We start from the raw sequence: 16291 nt of genomic DNA on the forward strand, positions 1-16291 counted from the left end.
TATCTCCCCCAAATCCAACTATTTCCCCATTTCCACTGCAGGCACCTTAGTCTCAGGCACCAACAGACAAGAGAGGGCACAACTGCGCGAGAGAGGGAACACTGCGTGTGGAGAACTGAGGACTGTCAGTGTGGTTTCAGCTGTAAAGGACGGAGGGGAGCAGAGCGCGGGGCAGAACTAGGAAGGTGGGCGGGGCCAGGCTGCAAACTGCTTTGTTAAAGCGCCTTAGAGATTCGTACACTCATCAGTAGAGAATAACTTGAGGTTACAGAAATTTACCAGAAGATAAGCTTCTCTTGTGGCTCAGATGGTAAATAATCTGCCTGCAATGTGGGAGACCCTGGTTCAGTCTCTGGGTTGGGAAGATCCTATGGAGTAGGAAATGGCAACCCACTCAGTATTCTTGCCTGGAAAATCCCATGGACAGAGGAGCCTGGCGAGCGGGGTTGCAAACAGTGGGAAACGACTGAGCAAGTAACACACACGCGTAAGTAGCATTAAATAAATTGAACACACTTTGATAACAGCAACAAAGCTGATTGGTTCAGGGGATACAGACATAAACATCTGTGAATCAGGTGCTGAGGGATAAGACTAAGGACCAACCAGCTGAACCAACCAGAATTTCCAAATTCTGTCCTTCCTCACTATTTCCCCAACCAATCACACATTTCAAGGTGACAGTATTTCTAAGAATTAGATAATAAGAATAATCTGCTACTATTAATGCTGGAATACCAAAAACCAAAAATAAAGCTGTAGAGTACATTTAGGAACAAAGAATTTATTTGAACAGACCCCTAACTGAGCTGGAGATCAAGCCATCTTTCTGCTGCTGCCTCTAAAGCCTGACAAAGGGCTTGAAACAGGTAAATTTTATAGCATCATTTATTTATTATAGAAGAAGGATGCTTTGGGGGACAGTCTTCAAAATATAGTGCTAAGAGGTAAGAACAACAAAGCAACAAGGAGAAAGTAGAAATGAAAGGCTATTTATCCAATTAGCATTCAAAAACACAAAATGAGGGTCTAAGAATACCAGGTGCTAAAAAAACATTTCTGGAATTTGAGCTACTGCCCTGTAGTCTTGGAATTTACCCAGTACCTCATGAAAGTTTGCAGGTGGAGTTGGCTCCCTACTGAGCTGCTCTAGTCCAGACAACTGGCTACACTGCTGGAGCCTAGAGCATCTCTGTGGTTGGGGATGCCCCACTCCTATCGTGGACTCCTTGGAGCTCACTTCTCTGTATGTCCAGCTCGGCGAGTGAGGCTACAGGCACTGCTTCAATGCTGACAGCCTGATATCTTATCTATCCAATGTCCCCACTGATGATCCATCTGACAATGTATGTGAAGTGGGGAGGGGGTGATATTCCAGAAACTGTCCAAGAAGTCAAAAGAGACAGTTCATTTATCATAAGACGTAAGGAAGTTTGGATGTTACTGTTTATTATTGGTTATTACTTATTTTCTGTGGACCATCAAAATACCTAAATATATCTTGCATTCTTTTGGGACTGACTTCCCTTGTGGCTCAGACAGTAAAGAATCTGTCTGCAATGTAGGAGACCTGGGTTCAATCCTTGAGTGAGGGAGAGTCCCTGCAGAAGGGAATGGCTAGCCACTCCAGTACTCTTGCTTGGAGAATCTCAAGGACAGAGGAGCCTGGCGGGCTACAATCCACGGGGTCACAAACAGTCAGACATGACTGAGGGACAAGCACATTCTTTGGGGATTATATGCAGCCAAAGGTTTTCCTTTGAGCCATGCTTTCTATATCATTTTATAAAGGCACACTCTAACATTTACTGAAACTCAGCAAGCAGCAAAGGCAAACAACAAAGAAGATGAAAAGAGATAAGGAATAGAGGGAGGAAGGAAAATAAGATAAGGAAGGAAATATTAAATTACTGAGAGGAAAGAGCCAATCATATCTGGAGGGAAGATACTAGACAGATGTCCAGAGACAAAAGCTTGGAGACTACTGCATGTGCAGTGCCTGGACCTACTGTGTAAGAGACTTGTTGGTTGTTTATCTACAGTCTCTCAGCCTTGAATTGCCTTTCTTTCTAAACTCTCACCTGTGATGCACAGGTTCAGTCTCTGCAAGTCACATTTCAGAGGCTGTTTGGCAAGCTGGCCTTTTTTTAGGTTCTGCCAGTAAGCTGGCACTAGAGGGAGACTGAAAGTGGGACAGAGCTAATGTTCTATCTGATTTGGCTGTTCCTGCAGCATCACCTCAGCAGGGGGACCTGACTCCAGCTCTGAGCTTCTATTAGCACATGGAGAAATAGCCCCATCCTGCTTCCTCAGCACATACGACCAGCAACTGGGCAGTGACCTCTCCTTGGAGGCTTGAGCACCAGCTGTAGGGCCTCTCTTCTGAGTTCTTAGGTCTGGAGATCTGTCCTAGGACATGGTAGCTGCTTCCTAAAATCATTACCCCAGTGTTTCCTTTCATTTTTCTAGCCCTCTAATTCTTTTGTAGCAAATTTCCTATGTTAAATTCTTTCAGCTGAAATATTGTTCTTCTCATGAGGACTTTTCTTCTCATGGACTCTCTTCTGACAGCAAGAGCTGAAAAACTCTGCAACCGCACCCAATAACCTCCTGGCAGTCTAAATGAGAGATTAAATTTTTTGATTAAGGAAATTGAAGAATGCTGAAACAACTGCGACACAGTGAAAATGACTGTGTTCTATCTTCTTGAAATATGGAGCTATAACTTGGGTTTGGAATATTTTCATGGCTGGGCATCTTAAAAAATGACAATTCAAATATAAGAATATCATGAAAATATAAGATTATTGGATATATTATTTAATAGCAATTTTGGAAGTAAAATGAAACATGAGTTATTTTCAGGAATGAGAGGAGAAAATTAAGTTATTGGAGGTTTCTATCAAGTTTTACAAGAAAGGATCAGTTGAAACATTGAATATAAATGGAAACAACTGAAATGGTGAGGGTCTTACCAATATCTGTTCACAGTCAATAACGGTGCTCAACCTGTGTGTGATGGTTAGCACAGTGCACTGAGAAAATTTCTCTTGGATTTTTTTTTGTATTAACTCATCAGTTCTGGAATCAGAGAAATTTATATACTTCAGTGAAGACAGAAAAAGCAGACTAAAGGGTTAAAAATTAAAAATCAATACTGTAATATATAATCTTGTTCCTAAAAAATGAAGTATAAAATGTCTATTTAGAAATTTACTATTTTTCATGAAATGATGGAAAATAGTCTTCCCTTGAAATTGCTTGAAACTACCAGGAGCTGGATTTAGGAATCCAGCTCTCTTAGGATGCCTCATAACAACATTAACAGCATATAACATGTCTTGGTTTCTTCCTTTGTTTTCTGTGATTAATATTATTAAGAGATATCTGTGGGGCAAAGAAAGCACAGAAACATTTCTCAGCATCACTAAATGTTTTCCATTTACCATATTTACAGTTTGGATTCCAGGTTTCATGGACCTCAGCTCCATACCTTGGATCCACGTATGATGTGGCTTTGTCAAGAATCAATATCTGATTTTTCCTGAGAATAGCCCTGGCAAGGCACACTAGTTGTCTCTGTCCAAGACTCAAGTTCAGTCCTGATTCTGCTAATCTCGTACACATTTCACTAGGAAGGTCTTTGATGGCTTCTTTAAGTTGTACCTGTGGATTCAGAAAAAACAACATTTCCTAAACAAACTGCTGCTGAAGTAGAAAAGCTTCTTAGATTTTAGAGCTTTGAAGTCCTCCCAGCTTCTTGTGTATCTTACATGTACAGCCACATGATTGGAAGAGCTATTTCCAATTAGTGTTCAGTAAGAAAGATGGTGGCTAGAGTCAAGTCAGGACAGAAAGATCTCAATGTTCCCCCATCCCTGCCACATGCCATCCACCAACAACTCCCACCTAGGATTTAGTTCAGAAAGTCTCTCAAAAATTGAAGCTATTTTTCCCAATGTGGTTTAAACAGAAAATATAAAAGGATCTTTATGGTTGAATCAACTTTACCAAAGTACATTTTACATAGGAGTTGGCAGACTAAAAGGAAACTTTAAAAATTTACAGAAAATTTGGTTCTCTAGAGATATAATCTTGTTAACACTTAACAATTTTGTAATGTTTAAAATAATACAAATTTAAACAATGGAAAGCTCTATCTAATACATTAGTAATCCTGGAAACTTTCCCAAGTTTAATCCTATAAACAGTGGACCAGTCAAGTGACTTTTTTTCAATATCATAAATGTCTTGCAGTGAATAAAAACTCACAAGAAACAAGATACAATATTACATATTATCTACCCCACAATATGGATATAGGTGATGCTTATATCAATCTATCTTCATAAAATTATACTCACAAGATAAAAAAAAAAAAAAAAAAAAAAAAAAAACCTTTAACCACCAAATATAATCTGAAAATACACTTGGTGGTAGGGGTCAGTTCAGTGAATTTTGGAGAAATACTATGGAACAAGAAGCAAACTCAGGCTGTACTTGAAGTAAAAGAACAAAGAAATACACTTCAAATTAAGAAACCAACAGACTGATGGCCAAAAAGTTATTTAACATACTACAATGTCAGATAACAAAACACCGAGGGTGAATGAGTAGCATTTTCGTGATATTCTAAATATTGGAGCACTTCCATGAATGTGATCCTGAACTGTGCTCCTGATGGAGTCGTCCCTAGAAAGTAGAATTCTGAGTTAGGGTTAAATATGGTATTGATATTTAGTGATAGCTTGAAAGGTGCACGAACTCTGAAGGGTAAGACTTGGACTGTGGTCCAAGTGATTGGTCTTTGCTAAAACTGACATCCTGACTTTGAAGAAATAATCTCTCACTTACTCCTGAGTAGGATGACATCACAAAACTAATCTGCTTTCTTCCTTCTCCTTCAGGTTGTCGATATCTGCTTCATGATGAATAAGAGTTGTAAGGGGAAATGTTTTTCATAAAATACTGTTTTCTGGGACTTTTTGTTTATTTGTGAATCAGGGATGGTTATGAGAATAATATGAATATCAAGGCCCTCTGTAGTGTAATCATAAAATCAAGGTATAAAGTATTAGAATGGAAGAAAAGGGCAACAGAGGCAGTAGACAATAATAACTAGAAGTTACAACTGGAGAATCTGAACACATTAGATGATAGTGTAATATTACTATTTTATTTCTTAACCAAGATAATTATGTTAGATTATGCAAGAGAATGTCCTTGAAAAGGATAGAGATTGTGCCTCTTGATGACTGTGATAGACCCAGAATCTGAAACGATGCCTGTCTATGAAGCTCTCAGAGATATTTGTCAGCTGTGTGAAGGCAGAATTGAATCTCATCTTGTGACATATCTGTTCCTATAAATTAGAAAATAAATCCATTTGGACAGTTTGCATATAACACTATTATTATGTGTAAAAATATTATAATCTTATAACAATTAACTGGCTCCAGAATATCACAACATCACACTGTAAACTGTGGAAAGCACATAAAAAGGTATAATTTAAGGAAAATGGAGCAAATAATAGTATTCAAAACTATGCATCTCAATATAGACTACTTCAGATCATTTTTAAGGTTGGAAAAATAAGAGAATATAGCAAAGTTGAAAAATAATAAATTGAACTTATAAAGTACCCTATTTCTATCATCATTATCATTTTTAAAGTAACCCACTGTGTAGTGTATCTAGCAGGTGCCAACGCCTCTCACAGGAGGTTAACACAGATGTCAGATGGTTCCCACAATTTGTGGAATCTTCTTACTTCCCAAAGGGAAAGGCTGGTGTGGGCTGGAAGGAGACAGGGAAATGCAGTCAACAGATGGGGAAGAGCTTTTACTAGAGCAGGGCCAGCAGTAAAGGAAGTTTACCTAATACAAGGCCCCAGGAAATGGACATGTGAGCTGTCCCACAGCCAGGACTGAACCACGTGTTCCTGATACACAGGTGCTGATGCCCAGATTTCTGTATCTTGGTTTCCTATGTGATGAGACACACTTGTGTCCTAACAGAGATGCTATCAATGCTGGATTTGTATAGAACAAAATTTTTTAAAGAAATAAGCCATATTTCTCTGAAATGAAGTGATCAACCAAATATTAGTACCTATTTATTAAGTGCTACTTTTTAAAAGCAAAAGACTGAGCTAGGTCCTATGAGAGATTAGAAGTCTGTCTATGGTTTAGAAGTCTGAAATTTCTGCCATCAGTAGAATCAATTTGTAAAACTAGGGCTAATTCACAACATAATTAGTATTAAAATATACAAACCAACAACTTAATAGTCAAAATTTTTTCATGCAAGGGTGAGGAAATTCAATGAAGTAATCCTCTAGAAATGAGCCTCTCCATGTAAAAACCGAGCCAGAGCTCCAGGGTTCTTTTACCTGCATTCATGCTGCAGCATAAAATGATATAATCATCCATAAGTAATCATCATCACATTTCAACTATATAATTTACTTTTATAAACACTTTCTTTTGAAACTTCATAGCATGTTATTGGTATGATCTTGTTTACCTTTCAGTTAATAATGAAAAACTATTGTCTCCACCTAGATATCCCCTAAAGCCAGAGGAATAAAATGAACATTGGAGGGTAACTAGTTTTTTAGGTCACTAATAGAATTTGATCCCATAGTTTTAATGTTTAGTTTAATGCTCTGCTAAGGACAGAATAATGTTTTTAGTTATTTGGGGTTCTATAGAAAAAGTTAAAATGAAAATGTGAGGAATTATATTGTTGGTTTTCATTATCAATACACACATTTTAAGTGTACCCATCTCATCACTGTTCTCCTAGAAAGAAAACAAAGTTAGTTAAAATGGTAAGCTTCCCTTAATTACATGCAACGCTATTAATGTACACACACAGATACTGATGATAACAAGTTAATTACATTACATAAATTACCTCTTCTAAGGCATTCCACAGTTCCTTCTCCGAATGCTCATTAAAGGGATCCAGATTTTTCCTCACTGTTCCAGTGAATAAAACAGGTTCCTAAATATCACAAGATAGTGAACATTATTACCATAATCTCTTTTTATTTTAAACCAATGTTTATAGAAAAGAATGAAAATACAAAATATCAAAATTCACTGCAATTATTAATATTAAAGTTGCAAATGTATGTTTACAACATGTTTAGTATCTCTAAAATAATTTTCCATTGTACAAAGTGTGCTACAAAATATCCTCTGAACTTTTAAACACTAACAGAAGAAAGTGTTGAAGAAGCATTTTAATCTTAAGGAAAAAAAAAACTGAAGAAGAGAAAGGAAGACTTTATTTTTTTTAAAATTGCCATTCTGGTAATAAATATATGCTTACACACACATACAAACTGAGGATATAATTACATGAGAAACTTTACATCAAGATCTACATAAATTAATTGTCAATCCTGGTGTGATACTGGGAAATACCAAGACCATGATTAGCTGAGTTTTGTGCCTCAAAGCAAAATTGTTAAACTTTTTCACATTTGCACTGAAGAATAAAATAGACTATTTTCTATGCTGGTCAAACAGTCTTCTAGGAGGTGGACTGTCTCCATATGTGTGAATGGAACATCCCCACACATGCAAAGAGAACGTCAGCTCCTGGGGCCTGTGGCTCCTCTGTCCAAGGAGAGATCACCTCTGATCCTAAACCAGCTGGTCCCCACATTCTCTCACCTGTGTGTCAGGATGACCTGCCTCCCAGAACCTCGTTATTAACTGCAAGTCCAGGATGACGTGAAACCCATTGTGACCTGTGTCATAATAACATTATTTTAATTTAAATAGTTCCTCCTATTCATCTGTATCAGGATGAGCCACAGGTAAATTACTCTGGAAATATATGCCTCCTCTGGTGGCTCAGACAGTAGAATCTGCCTGTAATGCGGGAGACCTGGGTTTGATCCCTGGGTTGGGAAGACCCCGAAGAAGTAAATAGCAACCCACTCCAGTATTCTTGCCTGGAAAATCCCATGGATAGAGGAGCCTGGTGGGCTACAGTCCAGTACTCTTGCCTGCAAAATCCCATGGACGGAGGAGCCTAGTGGGCTACAGTCCATGGGGTTGCAAAGAGTCAGACACAACTGAACTTCATTTTCTTTCTTTTCTTTCTTTCTGGGTTTCAAGAGAGAATCTTGTATATAAGCTCATGCAGGCCATTTAAGTTTCTTCTGGAAGGCTCCAGTAAGCCAGGACAGAGAATATGAGCAGCAGAGAAGAGCCCAGTTGGCTCCTTTCAATGAAGAGGGCAAAACAAGGGGATGAACATATGTGGGAACAAGAGGAGATCTGACTCTTCCACAAGTGCCCGGAACTGGTCAGAATCACCATGTTCAAATCCTGCCTGGCATTGGGGTTGTTCTGTTCCTCCTCATTTCACAAAAGCCTAAGAAAAATGAATACAGATATTTCTTCTCTCCATGAAGAAGAATGACACTCAGCCTCCCACATCGTCTTTCTCTACTGTCTTGGTTTTAAGTCTGGTAAGAGAGAAATGGATGAAGAAAACACATGGCATGCGATCAAAAAAACATGTACCCCTAAGTAAAATCCAAAATTAAAAAGACATTTAAAGGGAGCTTCATTTGCACATTGTTGAGCAAGCAGTCCATATGCCTCCAAAGCACTGAAAATCACTAGTCATATGATGTTTCAAAACAATTACTGAATTGAACTGAAAAATCCTGAAAGCCACATTTAAGATCTCCTTTAAAACTCCAGAATTTAGGATCAAAGGCTAAACAACCATCTAAGCAATGATAAGAGTTTCTTGTCAGGGAATAATCATCATTCTAGTTCAGATTTTTAGAAAAACTTTTTATTCTCTGTAAGATTCCAGAGATTGAGGGACTAAAGCAGGATTCTTTGCAGAAAGAGGAAGGAAAGTGAAGTCGCTCACTTCTGAGCCCCTGACCAATGCTTGCAGCTGCTTCAGACTGAGCTTTAATCAGAGTCCTCAGACACTATGTAGGCCTTAAGGAGGTTCCATTAATTACCGCCAAACCACTGCTGTTCAGTTCAGTTCAGTTGCTCAGTCGTGTCCGACTCTGTGACCCCATGAATCACAGCACGCCAGGCCTCCCTGTCCATCACCAACTCCCGAAGTTTACTCAAATTCATGCCCATCGAGTCGGTGAGGCCATCCAGTCATCTCATCCTCTGCCGTCCCCTTCTCCTCTTGCCCCCAATCCCTCCCAGCATCAGGGTCTTTTCCAATGAGTCAACTCTTCACATGAGGTGGCCAAAGTATTGGAGTTTCAGCTTCACATCAGTCCTTCCAATGAACACCCAGGACTGATCTCCTTTAGGATGGACTGGTTGGATCTCCGTGCAGTCCAAGGGACTCTCAAGAGTCTTCTCCAACACCACACTTCAAAAGCATCAATTCTTTGGCACTCAGCTTTCTTCACAGTCCAACTCTCACATCCATACATGACCACTGGAAAAATCATAGCCTTGACTAGATGGACCTTTGTTGGCAAAGTAATGTCTCTGCTTTTTAATATGCTATCTAGGTTGGTCATAACTTTAATTCCAAGGAGTAAACATCTTTTTTCTCATGGATGCAATCACCATCTGCAGTGATTTTGGAGCCCAAAAAATAAACTCTGACACTGCTTCCACTGTGTTTGCCCATCTATTTCCCATGAAGTGATGGGACCAGATGCCATGATCTTAGCTTTCTGAATGTTGAGCTTTAAGTCAACTTTTTCACTCTCCTCTTTCACTTTCATCAAGAGGCTTTTTAGTCCCTCTTCACTTTCTGCCATAAGGGTGGTGTCATCTGCATATCTGAGATTATTGATATTTCTCCCGGCAATCTTGATTCCAGCTTGTGCTTCTTCCAGCCCAGCACTCCTCATGATGTACTCTGCATATGAGTTAAACAAGCAGGGTGACAATATACAGCCTTGACGTACTCCTTTTCCTATTTGGAACCAGCCTGTTGTTCCATGTCCAGTTCTAGTGTCACACAAAAAGCAGAAACTAAGCATTACCCATTGTAATAAGGGTCCCCACTCAAGTCTATACCAATCAATCTAAAAGGGTATGTTGAGAATTATAAATGCTTATTTAGCAGTATTAAATGGAAGAACAGAGTTTAGTAAAGAAGACTATTTCTCTTTCGGTTTTTTTCTCATTAAGTAAAGAGGGAAAGAAAACCAGGAAATCAGGAAGAAGTCAGAGAGCCAGCACTGGTTCACATTCTTCAACCTACTGAAGAAAACTCAGGGACTAGAAATACGAAAAGAGCAGAATGGGCTATTTAAAAAATACCCAACTTTTGCTTTCATTTAAAAAAATAACTATTAAATATAAAAACTGAATTTGATTCATCATGATAAAGATAATGGCTGCTGATCTGTGCCAACACTTGCAGTACCAAACATAAATACTGAATGTGCATGGAATCCCTCTTCAACTGAAAACACTTCCTTTGTGACAACAGCATAAGGGGCTCTTGATGCAGAGAATCATCTGAAGAGGTTCTGAAATCCATTTTCCACATCCTACACTTCCCTGGTGGCTCAGACTAAAGTGTCTGCCTGCAATGTGGGAGACTCGGGTTCGATCCCTGGGTCAGGAAGATCCCTTGGAGAAGGGCATGGCAACCCACTCCAGTACTCTTGCGTGGAAAAATCCCATGGACAGAAGAGCCTGGCAGGCTACAGTCCATGGGGTTGCAAAGAGTTAGACATGACTGAGCGACTTCACTTTCTTTTCCTTTCCTTTAGATAAGCAGCTAATCACTGAATATAATCTCCCCTCGGTATTTTTTCTTGGGAACATACTTAACTAAATACCTTAGGCTATGAGCACAACTGATGCATACACTTTAGCAACCTGTTCTGTTTTAGGAAATTATTTAGGAAGCGGTTTCATTTTTGCTTATTTCTGAAACTGTAAACACAATCTGAGGAGTACTTTCCTGAGAACACAGTATTTGTCTCTGAAAGTCCCCTCAGGGCTCTAGGACTGATGGTCTATATCATCATTCCTCTGCCTCCTATGCAGGTCCTTGATGCTGTGACATCTCCCCCAATTCTGACCTGCTTATGGTGGGGTCAACACTGATAGGGGTGAGCCTCGGGGAAAGAGGGCACCCCAGAAGCTCACCCAGGATCACAGGGAGCAGGAAGGACAATGCAGGCCTGGCTCACCCAAGTGGGGCAACTCAAAGAAACAGCACTGGGCTTCCCCTCCGAAGAGTCTGCTCTCAGCTTCCCAGGTTGCCTAAATCAGGGTGTTGAGACTGCTTCCTATTCATTTCAGGAGAAAAGAGATGTAAGCTCTTTGTACTTAGAAAGTAGCTTCAAATAACCAAACCAACAGACCTTCTCCACCTCCACAGTCAGCTAGACATTATAAAGAGAAAGGGCTCTTGGCTGGGGAGGAGTGAGATTTTGAGTATCTTTTCCTGACATTTATTAGCCCATGATGTATATGTGAATAAACCATTTCTAAAGTCATACTGTTCAAATAAGGGACATAAGATTAGAAGTAGTATCTTCCAGCTTTGCTCTATACTTATTCACTTTTGTTGTGGCTTAGGGAATCATTTTGAGTGGGATGGTAGCAAAAAATGGGAAAATACCCAATGAGAATATCAGTCAGTTCAACAAGCATTTATTTTTTTAAAAAAGACAGTTCTAAGTTCTGATTCTACTGCTTAATAGATATTTGATTCAGAGTAAGTTACAAATCTCCCCAAGTCCTAATTCCATTACTGGAAAATAGGTCCTGCTATGAGAACCTGAAACAACGAAGCTCATAAAGTGATGCTAACATGGACCAGGAGCCCAGCCCTACAAGATGAGAGTAAGGAGCCATTTGTCAAACTGCAGGTGCAGCCAATGGCTCATGATATGAATTTTGGGCTTGTGACTATCCCTTTGTCTTTTGTATGAACTAAAATAGAACTTATATAATAGAAAATACTGGAGCACAGTGCAAGAGTAATATTGTTTCACTGTTTATTGTGTGTGTGAGAAAGAGAGAAAGATGTTTGCATAAACATGAAATCATAATACAAAGCAGTTCTACTGTGGATCACAGTCACAGCAATGTTGAAGTCACTAACAGAATAGCTACCTGCTCAGGTTCTGGAGTTGGGAATCTCCTTAAATTTGAATCCTGCTTATATATTTTGGAAATTGATTATTTGTTGGTCACAGCTTTTATAAGTATTTTCTGCCATTCCATAGGTTGTCTTTTTGTTTTGTTTATGGTTTCCCTCAGACAGTAAAGCGTCTGCCTACAATCCAGGAGACCCAGTTGCGATCCCTGGGTCGGGAAGATCCCCTGGAGAAGGAAATGGCAACCCACTCCAGTATTCTTGCCTGCAAAATCCCACGGACTGAGGAGACTGTTAAGCTACAGTCCATGGGGTCACAAAGAGTCAGACACGACTGAGCGACTTCACTTTCACTTTCACTTTGCTGTGCAAAAGCTTTTACATTTAACTAGGTCTCATTTGTCTATTTTTGCTTTTGTTTCGTTTACTGTAGGTGATGGAATCAAGAAAATATTGCTGTGATTTATGTCAGATAGTATTCTGCCTATGGTTTCCTCTAGGATTTTAAAGTACCTGGTCTTACATTTAGGTTTATAATTCATTTTAAGTTTATTTTTGTATGTGGTATTAGAGAATGTTCTAATTTCATTCTTCTACATTTTATGTCCAGATTTCCCAGCATCACTTATTAGAGACTGACTGTCTTTTCCCCATTATATTGTATAGTAGTAGTAGTGAAGCTGCTCAGTCATATCCAACTCTTTGCGACCCCATGGACTATAGCATACCAGGATCCTCCGTTCATGGGATTTTCCAGGCAAGAGTACCGGAGTGGGTTGCCATTTCCTTCTCCATTATATTGTATAGTCTTACCTTCTTTGTCTTAGATGAACTGACCATAAGTGTGTGGGTTTATTTCTGAACTTTCTATCCTGTTTCACTCATCTATATGTCTGATTTCTATGCCATTATCATACTGTTTTCATTGATGTAGCATTTGTATTATGGTCTGAAGTCACAGCGTGTGATTCCTCCAAGTCCATTCTTCTTTCTAAGGAGTGTTTCTAGTACTCAAAGTTTTCTCTGTTTCCATACAAATTTTAATTTTTTGTTCTTATTCTATGAAACATGTATTGTTAATTTGATAGGAATTGCACTCAATTTGTAGACTGCCTTGGGTAATATGGTCATTTCAACAATATTGATTCTTCCAATCTAAGAACATGGTGTATTTTTCCATCTATTCACGTTGTCTTAAATTTCTTTAATCAATGTCTTATAGTTTTCTTTGGCCTCCTTAATTAGTTTATTCCTAGGTTTCTTTTTTTTTTTTTTGATGCAATGATAAATGGATATTTCCCTTAATTTCCCTTTCTGATTTCTTATTATTAATGTATAGAAATGCAACAGATTTCTGTATATATAACTGCTTATACAACTCAATATAAAAACAAACAAACAATTCCAAACAAAAACAGGCAGAAGACCTAAGCAGACATTTTTCCAAAGAGGAAATACAGATGGCCAAGTGGCACACAAAAAGTTGCTCAATATCACTAATTATTAGAGAAATAGAAACCCAAACTACAATGAGGTATTGCCTCACATCAGTCAGAATGGCCATCATTAAAAAGCCTATAAAAAGTAAATATTGAAGAAGGTATGGAGAAAAGGGGACCCTCATACACTGTTGGTAAACTGGGAATGTTAATTGGTGTAGCTATTATGGAAAACAGTATGGAAGTTTCTTGGAAAAAAAAAAAAAAAACAAACAAGAATGAGTTACCGTATTATCCAGCAATCCCACTCCTGGCCATGTATCCAGGAAAGACAAAAACTAATTCAAAAAGACACATGCACCCCAATGTTCACAGCAGCACTACTTATAAGACATGAAAGCAACCTAAATGTCAACTGACAGATTAATTGATGAAGAGATGTGATTTATATATATATATATACACACACATATATACATAGATATAATTGAATCACTTTCTTAAACACTATAAAACAACTATGTTCAGTTTAAAAAAATAAATACAGACATACACAAAATTCAAATCCTGACTTCACTGCTTGCTGCTTACCCGGGCAGTGGGTTAAGCTCACAGCTGTTGTTGTTGTTTAATCTCTAAATTGGGTCTGACTCTTTTGCAGCCCCATGGACTGTAGCCACCAGGCTCCTCTGTCCATGGGATTTCCCAGGCAAGAATACTGGAGGGGGTTGCCATTCCCTTCACCAGGGAATCTTCCCAATCCAAGGATCAAACCTGTGTCTCCTGCATTGGCAGGCAGATTCTTTATTGGGGAACCACCAGGGATGTGCTAAGCTCACATGTCTTGGCTTTTAAATCTGTCAGATAAGGATAACAAGATAATTGTGAGGATTAAGTAGAAGATGGTAGGGAAAAAAGCTAAAACCTGTTAAGGATTCCACAAATCTTTGGAACTATTACTAATACCTGTGTAACTTGTCAGAGCCTGCAACAAGCACTGGAGCAGCAGAAATGAGAGACACAGGCCCTGTCCTCAAGGAGAGGAAGACAATAGTCAAGAATGTGGGAGGGCTGAGAAAAAGGCCAGAGGTCTCTGGGGTAGGGAAAGTAAGAGTGTGTACAGGGTGGTGGTCAGGAAAGAAGCTGGTAGGAGGGGAACCAGAAATCAAAAACACACCAAAAAAATGATACTCTCTCCTTCTGTTCCTCATAGAAAAGACCTTAGACACATTTTTCTGTTTTACTTTTCCCAAAATCTCCTATTGTGTGTGTATTTGTATATGCATGTGTGTGTCAGGTTGGGGGAGGGTGTTTTACTGGCTTTTGCTTTTTGAATTATTCCTTACATTTATATAAATAATTTGGTTTATAACCAATAAATATTTTTAAAAATCACCTAAAAACATAAATAGATGGGGGACACATGTACATCTGTGGCTGATTTATGTCAATGTATGGCAAAAACAACCACAATATTGTAAAGCCTCCAATTAAAATAATAGATTTTTTAAAATAAAAAAAAAGAAATTAAAAAGCAAAGTTATTCCAGAATGTGTTACTCTTTCTATTGAATTAGAAATAATCCCTGAAAGGCCAGTGCCCCAATCCTTAAGGATAATGATAACTACTACTGATTGAGAATTCTCAAGAACCAGACATGTGACATAAACATTTTCTCACACAGCTACATCTTGACAACACATCTGTGCAGCAATAATTCCTAGATCTAGTTTAAGAACAAGTATAAAGTTTGGAAGCCGAGTGACTTCATCAATTCCCCACAGTTGTATGAGGCAGAGCAGGAATAAAAATGTGGATCATGTTGACATTTGGTCTAAATTCTTAAATATTCTGTCCCCGTCTGCCTTCTGTATGATTTCCTGAGACCTTTGCACATTACAGGGTCTCTCCAGATACTCTCTCTTTAATCATCCAACACTGTGCCTTGGAGACAAAGGCATATAAAGTAGAATAATAAAAGTTTTGTAGTTATAATGGTTGTGATCATTATCTACCTGAATACAAAGTTTAGCACTACTTTGTAGTCATATTCTCCTCTGGAGTGTGTACACAGAGCATGATATAGGGTGGAGACTGATGGAACAGAACCAAAATCTGGTGATGTCGAGGGATGTTTCATCTTCGCTCCGATGTGCTTCCAAACATCATCAGCAAAGCCAAGAATCATCCAGTGTTTTTCTTCATTCATAAAGTTCTCTTATGTACAAAGCATACAACCTTGTTTTACTAAGAGGTATTAAAAATAACACAGGGCACATTTCTAGGTTCTTTCATCCAAGGACATAAGGACAGACACACCCACTATTTCTGTTAACTAGCCTCATTTGATTCAGAGATTGGTACAATCAAAACTTAAAACTTGCAATCTAAACTCCTCTGCTTTCTACTGCAATCACTGTGTCATGAATCTAATGGGCAGAGTAAATCTTTAAATACAGGGGTTACAGGTGCTGAAAATTTCTTCCCATTTTTCCTGAAAGGAATATCTTTTAAAAATTGTTTTTAAACTGTGATAAAATAGAATGGTGCAGCAGTAAAGAATCAGCCTGCCAATGTAGGAGATGTGGGTTCAATCCCGGGGCCAAGATCCCCTGGAGAAGGAAATGGCAACCCACTCTAGTATTCTTGATTGGAAAATCCCATAGACAGAGGAGCCTGGTAGGCTATAATACTTGTTGTGCAAAAAGTCAGATGTGACTTAGTGACTCAACAACAACACATAAAATTTACCTTTGTAACAACTT

At 38.6% G+C, this 16291-nt stretch overlaps 1 protein-coding gene across 6 annotated transcripts in view; it reads right to left on the minus strand.

The window, feature by feature from the left end:
• Positions 1-16291, minus strand: part of LOC122686751 (ATP-binding cassette sub-family C member 4-like) — a 2082459-nt gene that overhangs the window by 1343498 nt on the left and 722670 nt on the right. For 3 of the 6 annotated variants that reach the window (XM_043891989.1, XM_043891991.1, XM_043891990.1), the window contains exon 24: positions 6922-7011. The exons of 1 other annotated variant lie outside the window; for it this stretch is intronic. In XM_043891989.1, coding sequence (XP_043747924.1) covers positions 6922-7011 — 90 coding nt within the window. Of the gene's footprint in view, positions 1-2975; positions 3082-3493; positions 3667-6921; positions 7012-16291 lie in introns of all 6 variants that reach the window. 2 more of the 6 variants (XM_043891993.1, XM_043891988.1) reach the window with 2 other exon arrangements.

This window comes from Cervus elaphus, chromosome 30 (assembly GCF_910594005.1).
Source record: "Cervus elaphus chromosome 30, mCerEla1.1, whole genome shotgun sequence".
Lineage (NCBI taxonomy): Eukaryota > Metazoa > Chordata > Mammalia > Artiodactyla > Cervidae > Cervus > Cervus elaphus.